This window comes from Panicum hallii, chromosome 5, assembly GCF_002211085.1.
Source record: "Panicum hallii strain FIL2 chromosome 5, PHallii_v3.1, whole genome shotgun sequence".
In the NCBI taxonomy this organism is placed as follows: Eukaryota; Viridiplantae; Streptophyta; class Magnoliopsida; order Poales; family Poaceae; genus Panicum; species Panicum hallii.
This window is the reverse complement of record NC_038046.1, coordinates 16739699-16758726: the sequence shown is the minus strand read 5'-3', so window position 1 is coordinate 16758726 and position 19028 is coordinate 16739699. Positions and strand designations below refer to the sequence as shown.

At 51.1% G+C, this 19028-nt stretch overlaps 5 protein-coding genes and 1 pseudogene across 5 annotated transcripts; 2 read left to right on the top strand and 4 right to left on the bottom strand.

Moving 5' to 3' along the window:
- Window positions 1–2725: 2725 nt before the first annotated feature.
- On the top strand, window positions 2726–5029 carry LOC112891943 (leucine-rich repeat extensin-like protein 4). The gene has a single exon (XM_025958955.1). It carries the CDS (start codon window positions 2794–2796, stop codon window positions 4702–4704), a length of 1911 nt encoding a protein of 636 aa, XP_025814740.1. The 5' UTR covers window positions 2726–2793; the 3' UTR covers window positions 4705–5029.
- Window positions 5030–7646: 2617 nt separating this feature from the next.
- LOC112892511 lies at window positions 7647–8234 on the bottom strand. The gene is made up of 2 exons (XM_025959655.1): window positions 7961–8234; window positions 7647–7855 (listed from the first exon to the last, which is right to left on the bottom strand). The coding sequence occupies exons 1-2, from the start codon at window positions 8232–8234 to the stop codon at window positions 7647–7649; spliced, it is 483 nt and encodes a 160-aa protein (XP_025815440.1).
- Window positions 8235–10575: 2341 nt separating this feature from the next.
- On the top strand, window positions 10576–11610 carry LOC112892510. The gene is made up of 2 exons (XM_025959654.1): window positions 10576–10907; window positions 11061–11610. The coding sequence occupies exons 1-2, from the start codon at window positions 10576–10578 to the stop codon at window positions 11608–11610; spliced, it is 882 nt and encodes a 293-aa protein (XP_025815439.1).
- Window positions 11611–12259: 649 nt separating this feature from the next.
- On the bottom strand, window positions 12260–14208 carry LOC112892509 (annotated as a pseudogene).
- A 604-nt stretch (window positions 14209–14812) lies between these two features.
- LOC112892508 lies at window positions 14813–15485 on the bottom strand. The gene is made up of 2 exons (XM_025959653.1): window positions 15197–15485; window positions 14813–15078 (listed from the first exon to the last, which is right to left on the bottom strand). Exons 1-2 carry the CDS (start codon window positions 15483–15485, stop codon window positions 14813–14815), a joined length of 555 nt encoding a protein of 184 aa, XP_025815438.1.
- A 1481-nt stretch (window positions 15486–16966) lies between these two features.
- On the bottom strand, window positions 16967–17926 carry LOC112892507 (WW domain-binding protein 11-like). The gene is made up of 2 exons (XM_025959652.1): window positions 17476–17926; window positions 16967–17358 (listed from the first exon to the last, which is right to left on the bottom strand). The coding sequence occupies exons 1-2, from the start codon at window positions 17924–17926 to the stop codon at window positions 16967–16969; spliced, it is 843 nt and encodes a 280-aa protein (XP_025815437.1).
- Window positions 17927–19028: the final 1102 nt, after the last annotated feature.

The window sequence follows — 19028 nt, the reverse complement described above, 5'->3', positions numbered from 1 at the left end:
TCTATTTATAAATTCTGATTTTTTACATATTTATAAATCTTATTCCACATGGACTCTTCCGGTTAGCTTAGATCGTTGGATTAAAATCCAACAGTGCAAATCTTTTTTTAGATTGATATGAGAATTTCTAGATTCTTTCGGCGAACATGGTGGCTTCTTTTAACACTCTCTTATTAATATAATAATAGATTATTTGGATTGGTTGGAGCCAGCAACTGCTAGTATCCTGCCATTGCTACATACCATTTGTTTTATGGGAGGGTCACCTGAGGGCTGAAAGGCTCCTGACCCTGCCTTACCTTTCAGCCTCAGTTGGGTTGGATGCACGCCAGCCATCCTCGCCAGCCTGCTACTTGAACAACCCTGCAGCGAAACTGGTGGGGCGCTGTGACTAGTAGTACTCTTGGAGTTTTTTTGCATCTCCACTGAAAAGTGGTATACTGATATCAGCTTCGCATAGAAACAAAAGGAAACGTTGCATTAGCAGCTGAACCTGAGAAAGCAACATCTGCCAGTGCTGCACCATCACATGGGAGCCATTGCAGCTGGATGGCTCATTTAGCACGCTGGAACCTATTTTCGTTCTTTCTTGTCTTTCAAAAACAATATATTTTCTTTCTTTCCTTTTCTATCTTTCCTTGCACCAAAAAGGCAAGATCATACTGTTGCGAGCTGGCTGGAGAAAGAGAAACCGCCACTGCAAAAGGAAAAAAAAAGTTTCAGAGCAAGACGAAAACTTTTTAAAGGACAAAGCTGCGGAAGAGTACACCAGCCTCTGGCTGGTGCCCGTCTGAGGAGCAGGTGATTTCCTAGTACATACGTTTGTCTCCCACTCAGTCACCTGTACGCACAGTATCTGCTTCTATTTCTTCTTCTTTTTTTCTCGTCCGGCGTTTCCAAATAAATCTGACGTCAGGAGCAGGTGATTATCTGCAAACACACACAGCTCGGCCTGCCCTGCTGATTCATGATGAGCCTAGCAGCTAGCGCGCGCGGCATCACATTCACATCAAGCACAAGACGGTCGTGAGGTCGTCACCGTTTTGCATTGGAGGGGGAGCCGGCCGGGTTTGGAGCGTTGGAATGGTGAGAGAAAAACGCAGCGGGATCGTCGCCTTCCCGCACATGGCTCGCCGCCACCTGTGGCTGGCTGCGATGAGCACCAGTCTGAAGTCGCGTGCCGCCAGGGGAACCAACCGCTCCGAACAGGAGTGTGGCGCTGCCAGTGATGGACATGCGGTTGCCTCGCCTGAAGGCTGAAGTGTTGGGGGTTGGAAACTTCGACTGGAACACCTGAGACGAGACGAATCGCCAGCGAGGAGACGCGGGGGAATGTTTGCTCGCTCCAGCCAGGAGCGGTCGCTGGCGGCGACACGGCCATGGGCCACCACAAGCCTCGCATGGTGGTGATCAGGCCTCAGAGGCGGCGGCCCCACTCACATGCAGCCCGGCGAACCAGCTCATCGTAATCCTTGTTGGTATTCCCTAATCAATCATCGTCACCGGCAACAGCAGACACGCGTTATCATCTGGATTCATGCACCGGGTACTGGTACTACGGCATCAGCCGCCGTCTGCTACCTCCGGTCCTCATCTATCGGCACCTTTTCTTTTGGGAGCCGCCGCCGTTTAGGAATAGCGTCTAGCGCGGCCACCAGCAGCGACCCGTAAATCCGTGCGTGACGCGGAGACAGCCACGGAACGCATGGGAGCCGTTAAGGTACGCGTTCGTCAACTCGGTGATCACAGCTGCATTATTCTGCTCCAGTGTCAGTACTAAGCTCAAGAGCACAAGACAGGCTGGCTGTGTGTGTATGCAAGCGCCTCCGGCTCTCCCGTGTTTCACGGCGGGGGCAGGCTCAGCAACGCGCCGGATGGGTGGATTCCCACTACGACGAAGCGCGTAGCCACTGGCCAGGGGCAGGAGGAGACCAACCGGACAGGCGGCGACTCACCTGATAGATGCCTGCACGTTGCCGCGACGGGGCCCTCGCTACTCGCGGCGTTCGGTGGCTTGCCGAGAGGATGACAAGCCACGAACCAATCCTTTCCGTTCCAAGGATCCGCCTGCTTCCCAATGCGATGCACATCGATCGGCACCTCCCGCAACGTCTTGGGTAGGATCAAATTGGCTTTGCCTTTTGCCTTCTGTTGAGTGCACTCGAAACCGTTGACCAAGGATTGGAAAGGGTGAAAAGAAAATCAGGTCCAGTTGTGCATCATGCCCCGATGAGAAACTTGCAAAATAGTTGAAGGAAGACGGCATTGCAGATAATGCAGCCAACCTGCATGTACCATTTAGCTGCAGATCGAATGAATGCCTGTGCAAAGCGTCTGTCTAACTTCAGAGTAAACACTGTCACTGGCTGACAGCCAAAGATTTGCCCTGCCTGCAGACCTTGGTTCAGAGCCCAAACGGTGCAAGGCACTCTCGCCCAATCAGCGTTCGCTCACACCATCCAACTCAACTCAATGATCAAGCCAGTCAGTCCATTCCCTCCAATCCCGGTGCTAGCGGTAGCAGCTAGTCATGGAGGCCAACTCCTCCCGGCCCTTTCAAACGCTGGCCGCCGATCACGCGGACACGCAACCACCCACCCCTCGATCCCAGCCGTCCGGCCGCTCCCCCGCAATATTCTATTCCCGCGCGCCTGCCCCGGCGTCGCGATATCATCCCCCCCTCGCAGCTGCGAGCTTCCCAGTTCCCAATCCACCCCGCCCAGGCGCCCAGCAACCAGCAGCGCCCCAGCACCACCCCTCCCGACGAGCTCCCGCGCCGATGTGCGCGCCGCAATGACGACGCCACCGCCGCCCAGGACCCTCCCCCTCGCTCTCCTCTTCCTCCTGCTCGCGCCGCACCTCCTCGCCTCCGCCTCGGCGGCGTTCGTCAGCCGCGGCCTCAGCGCGTCCGACGCCGCCCGCATCCGGCGCCGCCAGCTCCTCCAGTACCACGGCGGCGACGATGGCGGCGACGTGCCCGTCGACCCGTCCTACTCCTTCCCGAACCCGCGCCTCCGCGACGCGTACGTGGCGCTGCAGGCGTGGAGGCGCGCCATCCTCTCGGACCCCTACAACGTGACGGGGTCCTGGCACGGGCCCGACGTCTGCGCCTACGCCGGCGTCTTCTGCGCGCCGTCCCCGGCGGACCCCCACCTCACCGTCGTCGCCTCAGTCGACCTCAACCACGCCGACCTCGCGGGCCACCTCCCCGAGGCGCTCGGCCTGCTGGCCGATCTCGCCGTGCTCCACCTCAACTCCAACCGCTTCTGCGGCCTCGTCCCGCGGTCGCTCGAAAAGCTCCGCGCGCTCCACGAGCTCGACCTCAGCAACAACCGCCTCGTCGGGCCCTTCCCCGACGTCGTGCTCCGGATGCCCGCCCTCAGGTACCTCGACCTCCGCTTCAACGACTTCGAGGGGCCCGTGCCGCGCGAGCTCTTCGACCGACCGCTCGACGCCATCTTCATCAACTCCAACCGCTTCCACTTCCAGATCCCCGACAACGTCGGCAACTCGCCGGCGTCCGTGCTCGTGCTCGCCAACAACGACTTCGGCGGGTGCCTGCCGGCGTCCATCGCCAACATGTCCGGCACGCTCAACGAGATCATCCTCATGAACACCGGGCTCAAGTCATGCGTGCCGCCAGAGCTCGGCACGCTCACGGGGCTCACCGTGCTCGACCTCAGCTTCAACAAGCTCATGGGCGCCATCCCCGACGAGCTCGCGCGCCTCGTGAGCATCGAGCAGCTCGACCTCGGCCACAACCGCCTCGTCGGCGACGTGCCGGAGGGCATCTGCCACCTGCCACGCCTCCAGAACTTCACCTACTCATACAACTTCATCACCGGCGAGCCGCCCGTGTGCCTGCACGTCAAGAACATCGACGACCGACGGAACTGCATCCCCGACCGCCCCGACCAGAGGTCGCCGGACCAATGCAACTTCTTCAAGAACCACCACGTCAACTGCGACGCATTCAAGTGCAAGAAGTTCGTGCTGCCGTCGCCACCCCCGCCGCCGCCGTCTCCTCCTCCACCGTCGCCCTCACCCCCGCCACCTTCACCTCCGCCGCCATCTCCCCCGCCTCCTCCTCCTCCTTCTCCCCCACCCCCGTCTCCTCCACCTCCATCCCCATCACCACCTCCTCCTTCTCCCCCACCGCCGTCTCCTCCACCTCCATCCCCGTCACCTCCTCCTCCATCTCCCCCGCCGCCATCTCCACCACCACCATCGCCATCACCGCCACCTCCTTCCCCTCCACCGCCATCTCCAGTGTACTACTCATCACCGCCGCCACCTTACTACGAGGTGTCACCGGAGGACCGGTACCTCTCCCCGCCACCTCCAGCCTACACTGAGGTCCCACCACCGCCCTACTATGAGGTGTCACCGGAGGACCGGTACCTCTCGCCGCCGCCTCCACCTCACCACGAGTCGCCACCGCCACCGCCTCCAGTCCACCTCGAGCCGCCACCGCCGCCCTACTACGAGGTATCCCCAGAAGATCGGTACCTCTCGCCACCGCCACCGCCGGCTAGCGTCCCCAAGTACGACTACTCGTCGCCCCCGCCGCCTTCCTCCCCGCCGTACTCGGAGGTGTCGCCCGAGGAGCGGTACCCGTCGCCTCCGCCGCCACGGGCGCTGCCCAAGCTGCCGGTGTGGGACTACTCATCCCCGCCTCCGCCGGCGGCCGGGTGGACGCCGTAAAAATTGATTCTTTCCGGGAATTTTTCTCATGCCTTGTGATCGACCATATACATTGTTAATTATTCGTTGCGGTAAAAAACAAAGTGTTGCTCAATGATTAATCTATTGCTTTGTTTCCTTGATTTTCTCTCTCGTTTTGTACTTTTTTTCTTCTTTTTTCTACTGATTTGATTTGGTTCTGCTGCAATTTCTCCATTGTGAATGAAAGGCTATATAGAGAAGATCGAATACTCACAAGAGTGACGAGAGATGTTGTAATCTGTACACAGTTGGATTAAGTTATATACATGTATAGGCTTCACACATTGTCATCCCATCTTTCAAATTATCTGCCTTGGAATTTTGTTCCTACAATGCAAATGAATCTACAGAAATGTGATGTGGCCACGTAAGGTAGCAACTGAACGATGCTTGGGTACTAGAACAGCTAGCGATCGAGTCGGTTCCAGACAAAGGCCTGCAAAAATTGGTTTGCACACGGCAGAATCTTGAGGCAGGCAATCCGAGAAAAAGTTCCAGTAGTAGTAGTAGCTGGAAAAGGAGAAGTCAGCCGGGGAGTGGGGACCATGTCACCATGCTGCAGGCTGCTGCTGATCGTTGAAGTGGTCGTGGCGGCGAGTTGGCAACATTCATCTGCGGCAGCGCAGGCACAAGCGCAGAGCCGCATTGGGTTGTGTGGGGAAGGTTGACATCCTGAAGCACAGGCAGGACAGGAGCCGGAGCAGGATTGCCTGGAGCTGCGCGCCGGCCGGGCATCTCGCTGCTAGCTGGCTGGAACTAGAATTCTTTCCACGGCCAGCTCAAGATCAAACGGCTTCGTTTTCTTTTCCTTTTAATTTCCACGTGATGTTTCTACGGGGATGCCCCGGCCGAGATGCAAACCTTTATACTACTGAAGGTTTTATTAGGATAATCAAATATGAACCGTCGCGCGCCCTTGACTTAACCCACGTCTTGCGCCGGAGTACATGGCGGCACGACCACCAACGTGCGCGGAACCTTCTCCAGCTCGCAGCTGCAGGTAGTCGCCACCCACCCGCTTGTTGGATCCCCACGACAAATCCTACGATTCCTCTGGCTGGCCTCGACTCAATCCTGGTCTGGTCTGGTGCATCATCGCATGCTGCAATCTCTTCACCAACTGCAAGAGGGGTTGCAGTCTTCTTCGCCAAAAAAGAAAAAAGAAAAAAAAAGATTGTAGTCTGGAAATCCAAATAATTAGGCTGATTCGGTGATGGGAGCAGGTGGTAGGAGTACCGACTGACAAGTGCCGGCCTCGCATGTGCAGGGTTCCGGGCCGCCTGGTTTGTGTGGTGCGATCCCCTCTGACTTTATGCACGCGCGGCGCCGCGATCGCCGGGGTTCACGCCTACGGCTCGACCGGCGATCCAAACTTGTCCTGGGGTTTTTGCAGAAAGCACGCATGCGCGCATGGGGTAGTAGTAACTGGTAACGCCGCCGTCACGGGTTTTATCCGCGCTTGACGTGCGGTGGTCGCAGCGACATGCATGCGACTTGTGTTTGGCTTTGCCACGAGAGCGCATGGACGTGCATGGTAACACGCGGACATTTTAGTACAGTTCTCGGGAGTGTGGCAGATGGTTTGGTGTCAAGTGGCAACACATTGTTTTTTCGTTTTGAGGAGTATATTGTATTGTCAATGCAAGTTCTACCTTTGAGCTCTTTCATGGGCTACTTGCAGATGGGCTCTAAACTAGGCCTCTTTGTTGCCGTTCCACGGGCCTTTTGTCTTTCCTTCTTTCCTCACAGCCAGGGGGCCAGAGCACAGCCTCCAATACCGATTCAAGTATTCGTCCCCAAATATAAATATAGCAACTTTCAGATTTGACCAAAATATTTTCATCTTTAACCAATAATATCTCTAGAAATAATCAATTTTAAATACAAAAAGGATACATACTATGATAGTTGGTTTTATTATTAATCAACTAATACCATTTTTGCATTATCGATCTTTATAAATTTTCAGTATTTATAATCAAAGTTTAAAATGTTTGACTTGAAAATAAAACTAAAAATAGGTATATTTTGGAACGGAGGCCGAACGGATGCTTTCTCATTTTCATTAATTTGGGACTAAAAACGTTCTATGTAAACCACTTCCTCCAATATAAACATAATAACTCGGTTAGGACATTATATTGACACACTCCGATATTTCAATAGTGAAAGTTATATAACCATGTGCTGTCACTTGTCAGTATATAAACATAACTTCGGATATGTATGGGTGCTAGTCCAAGATTAATTATCGGTTCAGAAACATACTGCACTCAACTAGAAAGCATTTTCGCTCCCGCTACTGAGCTCGGCAACCCACATAAGTCTATATCGGAGGGTCAGCTCACATTTAATTTGTAGACGTTCAGTGAATATCTTCTGAAACACCATTTGTCTTCACTTTTTTTTGTTGAACTTGGAAGAAAGGTGACCTTTGAAAATACCCACACTGGGCTAGATTTGGAGCCCGTAAAGAATGCAGCTGTGCGTTCCTCGGTTTGTTCGAAGATGACATTCAGCTGACACTGAGAGCCCATGCATAAACGTGGACCTACTGTACACTGACGAATAAGTTTTCTGCAGTCACTACTTTGTTCAGCAGGCATAAACATCTGCATTGCACATCACGTTTCTCTTGTGACTAGTGAGATAAGGGTTTATGCATTACCGATAGATTAAAAAATTTTATGAGAGGTCACTGATTAACAAGATACACTAAATTCAAATAGATTTTAAATTTCAAACCAATCCGAACATATATATTCAAACTAGTTGTTGATAAAAACGAGACTTTCTTTTCTTATCAGGGTCACCGCGACAAATAAACACGAAATGTCGGATATATTATTGCCGATATGGTGAACATCACTGCGGCATTCGGTGTAGGCGGCGGTGTGGCATCTGTCGCTCTCCCATGACAGTCAGGGGAGGAGGGCTCCCCGTGCTTGACGGCTGACGTCGTCAGGGTCCGGCTCCGACGTTGGCTGGACTGCGTCCTGCATCTTGTGGAAGGGGTGGTCGGGCAACGCCGCCGGCCAGACAGTGCCGGCGCCGAGAGGCCTCGGCAGGCCGGCCTTGGTCTTGCAGCCGTGGTAGCACTGCCCGTAGCAGGCCTCCATGTCCTTGCCATCTGCAGACCAACCATGCCACAGAAATGTGTGGTTACCTACCTCCAAGTCCTGAACTCCTGATTCGGTGAACGTGTGTGCACAAGCACATGGCACTAGCAGATTACCTGCTTGGAGACGGCGGCAGGACTCCCTGACGCAGGCGAGCTGGCAGTTTATGGGGAGGCCGGCGATGGCGGCGCCCGCCAGGGGGCGGCGGAGCGCGCCGTTGGGCCCGCAGGTCATGCCGCAGGCGTAGTTGCAGTAGTCGGTCATGGACTTGTCGTTGGCGACGCAGTGCTTGAAGCAGGTCTCGAAGCAGTCCTTGTCTGCGAGCACTGGCAGCGCCGCCGCCGCCAGCGTCACCGCGGCAGCGGCAACCGCTAGTAGCCCGGCAGCCATCCCTGTCCGCCGCCGCTCACTCGACGAACTCGCGCCTACTTCTCTGGATGCAGACTTCTTTGCGTCCGAGGCTCTGCGCGCGCGTGCTCTTATAAGACGGCGGCCGGCGAGTGAGCGAGCCCTGTCGTCGTCTGTCACGCTGAGCGCGTGAGAGGAGGGCCGGACGGAGGGCACGCGTGCGCGCAAGCGAGCGGGCGAGTTCTATGTGCGCGCGCGGCGGGGCGGGGGTGCTGTCTTGGCCAACCGGCTACCGTGCCGGCCGTTGCCTGGTTCGGGGGATATGATGGCGCGGCGCACCGGCCGGCAGCGGTTGGAGGGGCGGGAAGCGTGAGCGGTGCCGTCCGATACATGACCGGAACCGGACCACCCGTGCGCGCCAGTACATGACCGAGACCAGGTATGCAAATTCTTCGAAAATTCTTGTGGACGATCGCTCATGATAACCGGTAACATTTGCTAAATCTATCCTATTCTTTTATATCTTTGTGCTAGAATGCAATCCTAAATTGTTCACAAATAAATTAGTGGTGACGTAAAAAGATCCACGTACCCTTATTTGCTAGCTGCATACAACTATAACCAGATTTTTTAAAATCATAGCTAGAAGTTAGTTTTAACATGTAAATCAAATTTGATAATTTAACTAGGCAATAGTCGCAATCCAATTTTTAGGATTGAGTTTTTTGTAGAATTTGTTTTCTCAAATATTAGGATTGTACTTTTTGTAGGTAGGAGGGAACATTGATGTGTACTGGTACTTTTTATTTTATTCTTTTAACTTTTCTTACGCAATAATAATTGTTCCATAGCTTGCCATCTACTAGAAAACATGCATCTGGCATCCAAATTTATTTTTTGATGTTTAACTTCTATGGGGCCTCCGCAAACAGTTTCGTAACAGCCCCACTAAAATATGAGGACCGGCACCACGAAAATATGCCGACTAGTGCCTTACAAACGTGGCCACGGGCCAATGGTTACCATTGAATTGTGGAAAAGAGAACAATACTGCATTTTTCAGTTAAACTATAAACTCCGGACATAGCTGGTGTTTGCCATTCAGAATTTATATCTGGTCCCAAGGAGTAACTACTGTCCGGTGCAGTGTACAACTGTGTCAGCGGACCTGATGTCCATTGTCGCCGGTGCTTATGTCTATTCCTTGCAATTTCTACTATAACACTATGACATGGATCATATTTCAAATATGTTCCACATGGTTAACCCTTGCTTGGAACATGCTAGCTAGATTCGTGTATTTGGTCTCGGTATGATGTAGATCTTCATGTGCTTCTCACGACGTGTTTCAAGTTCTCGTCAGATTTTACCGACCGCTTATGAGAACTACTAAAGGCTGCCTCCAACAATGGGCAGCTATATTGGCCAGCCATTTCACGGTTTAACTGCCCCCTGCATTTTACCTGGCCAGCGATGGGCCTCCTGTTTCCAACAAAGCAGGCAAAATAGCTGTGGCGGCCCAATTTGTTTTCGCACCAATGAACCGAAGCGCTACTTTTTCCCTCGCTTGGACGCGAGTTTTGGCCAAACCGTGCACCTGCGTTCTTCCTCGCTGTTGCCGCCGTCTTCGACGCATCGACAACCTGACTCAGCGTCTCGCCAAGGGAAGAAGAGATTCGCAGCCTCTAGCTCACGGTTCGTTGCACAACCTTCAACTCTCCGCACGGAACCTCTGATTTTGCTCTGATTTTGGGGCATGGCCTAGGGTTCCATCCCTCCCATACGGAACCTTTGGGTCAGGCCATCAACAGACAAATCAAGAGCTCAGTAAGGTTACACGTGTTGCTCAATCTTGCAGATTTCTCAATGGTAGCGAAGTCTCTGTTTACCTCAAGGTCCGATTATTTCCACATTTGCTATATTTGTGTTCGTGCTTTGAACATGGCCCCAATCTCTTATGATTTCACAAAAGCATTTATATGATCTGTGTACTAAAACTCTAGGTGTAATCTTTGTTGTTCAGACTTCTCGAACATGACAGCTTGGTCATGCCTAAAGGACTCACATTTTAGGCAGAATAACGGAAGAAAGATGAACAACGCATGCTATATTCCATTATCGCGGCTTTGGAACCTTCTAAACGTAGGAGGGGTGGTTCAGTTCCAGGACATAAATTTCTACATCGCGATAGAGAAGCAGCTTTTGCACAAATCATGAGGGATTACTTTGTTGATTGTCCTTTGTACAGCGAAGAGGACTTTCGGCGACAGTATGCAACTCTTCGCTGTTGTCCCTTTCAATGTGTAAAAAGTCTATAAAGTAGTTGCTAACATACTGTTTTGTCATGCATAGATTTAGAATGAGGAAGTCTTTATTCCTTGACATGGTCCGCAAGATCACCGAGAAGAATTCTTATTTTCGTCAACGAAAGAATGCTTGCGGGCACAAGGGTTTTCATCCCATTCATAAATGCCTTGTGGCTATGAGGATGCTTGCATATGGCAGTCCAGCTGATTCGTTCGACGACACATATCGCATGGCTGAGTCAACAGTTCTAGAGACTGTGAAACAATTTGCAAGAACCCTCATTTTTGTTTATGAGTCTGATTTTTTGCGTCCACCGAGAACAAGTGAGCTTGAGACCACTTTACAAGTCAATGAGGCTAGAGATTTTCCTAGGATGATCGGCAGCATTGATTGCATGCACTGGGAATGGTCTAATTGCCCGACCTCATGGCTCGGTCAATACAGGGGGCGCAAAGGCAAATCGACCATAATCTTGGAGGCTGTTGCAACGTAGGATCTACGCATATGGCATGCATTTTTCGGATTGCCTGGCTCCCACAATGACATCAATGTGCTCCATAGGTCTCCTGTGTTTGATGACCTCGCTGCTGGACAGAGACCACAAACTGAGTTCCATGTTAATGGAACCAAGTACAACATGGCTTATTATCTTGCTGACGGAATATACCCTGATTGGGCTACATTGGTAAAAACATATAGTGAGCCAGTTAGCCAAAAAGAAAGAATATATGCACAGACACAGGAGTCAGCAAGGAAGGATGTTGAACGAGCTTTTGGGGTGCTTCGGTCCAAATTCAGGATAATTTATAACCCTGCTAGGTTGTGGAGCCATAGTGATCTAAACAACATCATCCGTGCATGTGTTATTCTACATAACATGGTGATCAAAGATGAAAGAAATTTGTACAACGATCGCCAGGAGTTTGAGAGGTCTTCAGACCCTCCAATTTCTCAGAATAGAGATGTGCCAGAAATTTCTCAATTGATTAAGTCGTATGCAAAAATTCGTGACAAGGTTGTGTCTAACAGATTGCAAAAAGACCTCATGGAGCATATTTGGCAGCTCTATGGCAACAATGCAGGTTCTTTTACAAATAGACAAGGCCGGTAGTGAGTTTTTGGTTCTTTTGTTGGTTCACCCAGATGGAGTCAGATGGAGTCCCTGGAGAGTGACTTTTGTTGCTTTTGTTGGTTTACCCAGTCCCAGATGGAGTTCCTGGAGATTGACTTTTGTTGCTTTGACTTTTGTTGCTTTTGTTGGTTTACCCAGTCCCAGATGGAGTTACTGGAGAATGACTTTTGTTGCTTTTGTTTGTAATATAAGTTATCAGTAGTTAGTCAACAGCAGCAGTCTCAGCTCTGAATTATGATTTTACTGATATGGTTTCTATCTATGAATGACTCAGTTATATCTATGAATGTCTCGGTTTCTATCTGAACTATGAACTGCAGCAGTCTTAGTCTCAGTTATATCTATGAATGTACATTCCAATCTGAGTTATATATATGATTATACATTCCAGTCTCAGTTATATATATGAGATTATACATTCCAATCTCAATTATATATATGATTATACTCATAACTTTGAAGATATGAATTCTCACTCACTGGTGCATAATTCAATTTAGAAATGATACATGAGCCACAAACAATAGTATCTGATCAAACAAGTCTTAACACTCAAACAAGTTCGCCGAAAAAAATGCACATACACAACTCTCATACAATAGAATTAAGGCTCGTCACATACAACAGCTTAGGATTCACTAGTTGGAGGGGTGTTGATGCCTCTTCTCTTCATGATCTCCATCTGTTTCTGCTCGTACATCGCACGCAATGGTGGAGCCAACTTGTCAAGATCCTGTGACATGATTATAAGATCTGCATTCCACTGGTTTAACTCGTACTCATTCTGTTGCAACTTGGCATTGGACTCCATTACTGCCCATTTCTTCTCCCAGGCAGCCCACTTCTTCTCCCAGTTCAGCTTCTGTAGATCGAGCCTCTCTCTCTCCATCTGGAACATTTCTTGCCTCAACTGATCTTCCTTCTCATCATTCTTCTCTTCTCTTTCATGCATTTTCTGTAGCATTTCCACAGCTGTACTTGACAATGAGGTATCAGCCATTAACCGAGCCTTCTTCTTGGCGTTGTCCCTTCCTTCCGGTCGTTCAGGAAATGTACTGTCTGTCTGCAAAGAATTTATTTCTATTTAACTTTTTGACCAGAGTTACATTCCACCATCTTCTCATGCCACTTTGGCTCTCCTCGAAGAATCACCCAACAGTGATGGAGTTGCCATGGCTCGGTTTCCTCGTACATTCGAACGTCATCATTAATCTATCCAAACCAAAAAAAAAATTCATTGCTGCAAGAATCATCATAGCAAAAATGTGTAAAGGTTGGAGTCATGTATAAAATGGTGTACCCTGTCCTGCTCATTCTTGCCACTTTCATTCCTCCTTTCAATTACAGCATAGAAACCACAAATTTTGTTGACAGCCTTCTGAATCATGGTCCAATGATTTTCTATTGAAACCTGAGTCCTCTTACAACTCACTTCAACGTTTTTCTTGAAGTGTTGATGCATTCTTGCATCCAGCAGCAGTTTGGTTAGTTCCTGCAGTCATAATATGAAACAACATGTCCCATAAAGGTTTGAAAATTGAAGAGTGGAGTACTCAAGTCATGGGCTAGAACTTACCTATAATAGCATCCGTGCTAACATGCAGAAATGCTGAGCAAAGTGCTCTATCTTCCTCCTTGCTGAATGATTTTCCTCGCTGGGCAACCTTCTTCTTCCCCTTATTGTTTGAGACTTGACTCCTGTCGACTTCTTGAACCTTCGGGTCTTCAGTGGGTTGATGATGAAACGATGCAGTAGGGCTCACGGGCTCAATTGGTACATCCATATTATGCATTGATCCAGTAAATGCACCAGTAAGGTTGTACTGAAATAAACTATTTTTTGATCAATGAAGCATACAAAGTACATTAACAATAACCCAAAATAAAAAATGAAACATACCTTCATAAGTTCCTTCATGGTTGAGGACATAGGGAGCGTCCACTCTTGGGTGTTGAACTGGTTGTCCATCTGAAATGATAAGTGTATCATTTGTTAAATAAGAGAACTCTCAAACTTTAGAACTGCAAGCAAATAGACAAGGGTTCAGAATTATTTTGCCACAGCATGCATCCCTATCGTCCCCAGCAGGCCATCATCTAATCCTATAAAAAACGGCTTCAATTGGAGCAACGGAAACATAAATTGAAAGTCATAGCTAGTTCAGTCGTGAATCTAGCCGTACTGTAACTCAACCGTGAAGGACCACATGGATCTACAGACCAGACTAGTATTCCTAGCGGTCGATCGATGGGATTCGTGAAAGAGATGTTGAGGGAGCATAGCCACCTGACCACATTGACGACCTACTCGACTTCTTCAGGTCGGAGTCCGCCGCCGTCGTGCTCCTCCTGGACCCCCTCAGTTTGACCCTGCTCATGGCGCCGGATCCATAGGAAAGAGGGGGAAGGGATTTAGGGACGCACCTGGTCGCCGATGGAGCCGCGCCGCCGCAGATCTTGTCGAGCTGCGTCCACCGCCCGCTGATTCCCTCGCGAGGTCCCAGGTGACGGTTGTGTGCGGGAGAAATGCCTCGCGTGGTCAAGGCTAGCCAAATTGCCGGTTCTCTCTCTTCCCATATATTTTGCCTGGGCTGTATAGCTGGCCAATAACGATTGGCCAATCAAATTGGCTTTGCTTGTCCCGATACCTGGCCTATTGGAGCCAGCCAAAGTTTGCATCTCCAAAGAGCGTGTTCCTTCACCACAACACAAGAATAAACATAATTATTCCCTCCGTCCTAAATTACTGGTCGTTTTAGCTTTTTTAGATTCATAGATTTTGCTATGTATCCAGATATAAATATATATGTAGATACATAGAAAAAAAGAAAAGCTAAAATGACTATAATTTGGGCAACTCTTAAAAAAATTATATAGCAAGCAGTTGTTTGTAGCACATCATTTCAGTGCATTTTCATGCTCTGGTTCGTGGGTGTCCACACAGCTCTGAGTTCCTCTGTTCACTTTACACTCAATAAATCCAGGCATTAACGGCGAACTTAATAACTTATACACTGATGAATCAATCTCTTCATCAATCAACACTATACTCAGCAGGAATAATATACATCAGCATTGCACATCACATTTTCTTTTTCTCTAGTAATAACGTACGGCGGCACGAGCACACTTGTGCGGCATTCGGCGTAGGCGGCGGAGTAGCGTCGCTCTCCGACGACGATCAGGGGAGGACGGTGCCCCATGCTTGATGGCTGACATCGTCTGCATCCGGCAGCGCCGCCGGCCCGACGGCGTCCTGCTTCTCGTGGAAGGGGCTGCCGGGCAACGCCGCCGCCCCGACGGCGTCCTGCTTCTCGTGGAAGGGGCTGCCGGGCAACCCCGCCGGCCGGACGACACCTGCGCCTGCGCGGAGAGGTCTCGGCAGGCCGGGCCCAGTCTTGCACCTGTCGTAGCACTGACCGTAGCAGGCCACCATGTCCTTGCCGCCTGCAGACCAACCATGCCACAAGCACGTAAGGTTACCAAGAAAAAACTCGTGCCAATTCAAACTCGAATCCCGATCCGTCCGGTGAAGGCGTGCGCACAAGGCGCTAGATTGCCGTACCTGCACGGGCGCCGTGGCAGGACCCCCTGACGCAGTCGATCTGGCATGCGATGGCGAGGCCACCGACGGCGGCCGCCGCGGGGCGCCGGAGCGCGCGGCCGTCGGGCGCGCAGGTCTTGTCGCAGGCGTAGCTGCAGTAGTCCCTCATGGACTTGTCCTTGGAGATGCAGTCCTTGAAGCAGAAGTCGTAGCAGTCCGCGTACGCGCCGGCCGCGAGCAGCGGCAGCGCCGCCGCCGCCAGCACCGCCGCCACCGCGGCCGCGGCGACCGCGAGCCCGGATGCCGCCATCGTCCCTGTCTCTTCCGCCGGCCGCGCTTCCCTCGCTCGCTCGATCAACCAATCCTCACTGGCTCCAGTCCAAACTGCCCTGCGTCTCCGATCGAGGAACTAGAGGCGCGCGCGGCGCGGCCTTATAGGCCGCCGGCCGGCACTGTCCTCGTCCGTGTCACGCCGGGAGCGCGCCGCGGCAGCGCGTGGCGTGTCGGTCTGCCCAACGGCTAGCGTGCGCCGTGCGGTTGCCTCCCGTTGCCTGGTTCGCGGCCGGCAGCGGTTGGAGGGGCGGGAAGTGTGAGCGGGTGCCGTCCGATCGAGCGCAAACGTTTTATTTTCTGGCGGTGAGGAGGAGCGTGTCCAGATGGATGCCCGTTGCCGGTTGCTGGTTTTTGAAAAAAAAATATTTTTCATTCTGGAGGGGGCGGGTGATCGACAAGGAGATGAAGTGATTCCTCAGCGTGATCGACTTGCATTCTGAAACATTTTTTTGGTGATTTTTTAATTACAGTTGCTTCCATGAACTCATACTGAAGTCTAGTAATGATTTTGGTAGGATTTTGGCGAAGTCTATGCTGATTCAACCTAGGAAAACCAGCATATTTGTGCCTTTCGGGATCGATTGCGTCTGGAAGTCCGGCATTCTATTTTCTTTCGCTCATAGTTTTATGTATTGTTGCATCTCCTTAATACTCGGTCCATGTTTGTAATAATGGTACTGCATGCACCAATAATTCTTAGAACTCACCTCAAGATTTTCATTAGAGTGTCCCATTGCAAACAAGCATTTAATCAATCCATAATTATCGCACACATTGTTTCACGCCGTTATCTAGATTTTTTATTTTGCACTGCTTGTACCGGAGATCAAACGATTGAGATCAATTCAATTCAGGGCTTGTTTGGTTTGATGTAGATTATCATAGATCTAGAAGGATTGGCAATGAATCATGTCATTCCATGCCAACCCCTGTGCAACTGAACATGCCCATAGTGATATCCGATGATCACCATATATCATTCTTGGTCCATGTATTTTTTTTTTTTGCAACTGATGAACAATGAAATCATTGAGTGCCAAGTGAAGGAAACCATGCCAAAAAAAAACTCTCTTACATTCGTATGATTGTAAGAAAGCACCTAAATGCAACTTTTAGCCATTTTACAAAATCCCTGACTGGGTCACTGACAAGGGGTTCACTTTTAGTCCCATTATGCTCCCAGGAAGCGCCAAAGTGCAGCTGGCACAAACAAAACAGGATATACCATATATGCCCTCTGGCACCTCTGCACACTGATCTCCAACCACTAAAGATCGAGAAGATAGTAGTCGCTAGCTAGGTAGCGTGCATCACCATATATATTGCCGGCACGGATTGATGCTGGATGTAAACAATGTAATGTTCACTGATATATGACATGAACTTCAGTTACATCAGTAATCGCTTTTGCAACCTCTACTTAATCATCTGGTGTTGTCTCGGACGTGTTGGTATCCTTCAATTGCTCGGCGGCGGCGGCGGCTCTGATGATCTCGGACCTGGATTGGGCACTGGTGGCTTGGGCGGCGTCGGCCGTGGCACTGGTGGCTTCGGCTTCCTAGGCGCCGGCTTGGGTGTGCTCGGCGGTGCTGGCTTGGGCGGCGTTCCCGGTTTGGGCACGTCCACCGGTGGCTTTGGCTCAGGCCTCGGCGGCACGGGGACTGGTCGTGGCTTAGGCGGTGTCGGCTTCGGCCCAGGTTTGGGAGGCCTTGGCTTCGGGCTGTCCTCGTCGTCATCGTCGTCGTCATCGTCGTCATCGTCGTGATGGTGATGATGGTGGTGATGGTGGCGGCCATGGTGGTAGCATCTGTGGCCGCATCCCCTGAAGCATGCCACTCTCCTGAAGCTGTCTGTAGATGTATTGGAACACACAGCGAACGCATTAGCAGAGCCAGCGGCGCTTCGCCATCAAGATGAATTCAGGGGTAGGGCTGATGAATGTAGGCAGGCTGGCACTGAGCGCGTACACGGTGGCAGGAAGAAGCAGGAGTGGGAGACGCAGTGGTGGTAGCAGACGCCGGGCACGTATTCGGTGCAGTCCTCCCTGCAACTCACCCGGCACTCCTCGTCGTCGTCATCATCATCGTCGTCATCGTCATCATCGTCGTCGTCGTCATCGTCATCGTCGTCATCATCGTCGTCGTCGTCATCGTCATCGTCATCCCAGTCGTCGTCAAGATCGTGGACACGGTCGCGATCACTATGGTCGGGGTCGTTGGACACGGCGGCGCGGAGGGGGCGGACGCCGTTCTTGAAGGCGTCGTCGTCGTCATCGTCGTAGTCGTCGTCGCACCTCCTCACGCAGGACCTGTAGCACCTGCGGTACACGTGGTGGTCGTAGTCCTCCAGCGCCGCGGCGGAGGAGAGCGCGGCGACGGCCAGGAGGGCGGCGAACAGCACCGCCTTGGAGCGCGCCATCGCCGGCCTACTAGCTAGCTTCCCCCGGTCGTCGTCCAAGTGGAGCTGCCGCACCTAGCTCGACGGGGTGCGTGGGTCGGCGCCGCAGCTGGCCGCATATATACTCCGCCGGCAAGAGCAAGAGCTGGAGCTAAGCGTGTGTGCTTGTGCTGTTGGACACGCAGCGCCATTTGCGTGCCGTGTGGAACGCATGAGCGAGGCTGCAGTGTTCCAGCCTCCTGCAGGGAGTGTGCGAACTGTGTGAAGACTGAAGAGGTTGCGTTTGCGTGTTATGCAGAGACCTGCCCAACTGAAATTCTTAGCATTTGAGTTCATCTCTTCCATAAGAACAAAAGCATTTGATCTATGTGGTGGTTGGTGAGAAGTAAACAATGGTGTGTTGTGTTGGTATATTATATGCGTGGCAACATTTTCAGTGCTGGAGGGGGGGGGGGCCGGGGCAACACTTAGCACTGGGTTGGGTCATGGACGAGGGACATGGATTTGATCTGATCTATATGCATACTGAAAATAATTTTTATTTCTCGAGTGCGTATGAAAACATCTTAAACCGTCGTGTTACAAGTACCATAAAAGTGTACATCGACCATTGCTCTAGCACTTGAGTTTCTTTGGATCCGGCCCTGAGATTCCACCCCGTTCAACACCATAGTCACCCATTTTCTCCTTTCAGGACTTTGGCAAGCATCATCACCGCTTCCACACTCTTGTCCCACCCTCCATCCTTGTCTCCCGTTGTCACAACCTCGCATCCCAAATCCTTAAACCACCACGAGGGATGGTGCCTCTCCTGCCTTACAGTTACAGTCCAAGCAACCTTGGATCAAATGCTGCTATCATGAACATCCATTTTAACCACGTTGGACTCGAGCGATCCCCAACCTCAGGGCCTATGACCTATAGTCCTAAAATCTATGAGCAATGTATATTTCCAAAGTGACCTTAAGAAGGAATATTGTGTTAGATGTCTACAACTATTGCTCCTACCACAATGCTAAAAGCTTGTTGCAATATACATGTGGCCCCTATTATAATTAAAAGTCATCCACATCCTGTGCTGATGAGAGGGAGAGGGAGGTGAGAGGGGAGAGAAATAATTTTT

Bases quoted from the DNA above. Each gene is read 5' to 3' on its own strand.
- LOC112891943 (XM_025958955.1), top strand. From the start codon at position 2,794: ATGACGACGCCACCGCCGCCCAGGACCCTCCCCCTCGCTCTCCTCTTC.
- LOC112892511 (XM_025959655.1), bottom strand. From the start codon at position 8,234: ATGGCTGCCGGGCTACTAGCGGTTGCCGCTGCCGCGGTGACGCTGGCG. The intron at 7,856-7,960 runs GTAATCTGCTAG...GTTGGTCTGCAG, and splicing joins CTGCCGCCGTCTCCAAGCAG to ATGGCAAGGACATGGAGGCC.
- LOC112892510 (XM_025959654.1), top strand. From the start codon at position 10,576: ATGGTCCGCAAGATCACCGAGAAGAATTCTTATTTTCGTCAACGAAAG. The intron at 10,908-11,060 runs GTCTAATTGCCC...TGTGCTCCATAG, and splicing joins GATTGCATGCACTGGGAATG to GTCTCCTGTGTTTGATGACC.
- LOC112892508 (XM_025959653.1), bottom strand. From the start codon at position 15,485: ATGGCGGCATCCGGGCTCGCGGTCGCCGCGGCCGCGGTGGCGGCGGTG. The intron at 15,079-15,196 runs GTACGGCAATCT...GTTGGTCTGCAG, and splicing joins CTGCCACGGCGCCCGTGCAG to GCGGCAAGGACATGGTGGCC.
- LOC112892507 (XM_025959652.1), bottom strand. From the start codon at position 17,926: ATGGCGCGCTCCAAGGCGGTGCTGTTCGCCGCCCTCCTGGCCGTCGCC. The intron at 17,359-17,475 runs GTACGCGCTCAG...ATACATCTACAG, and splicing joins CTGCTTCTTCCTGCCACCGT to ACAGCTTCAGGAGAGTGGCA.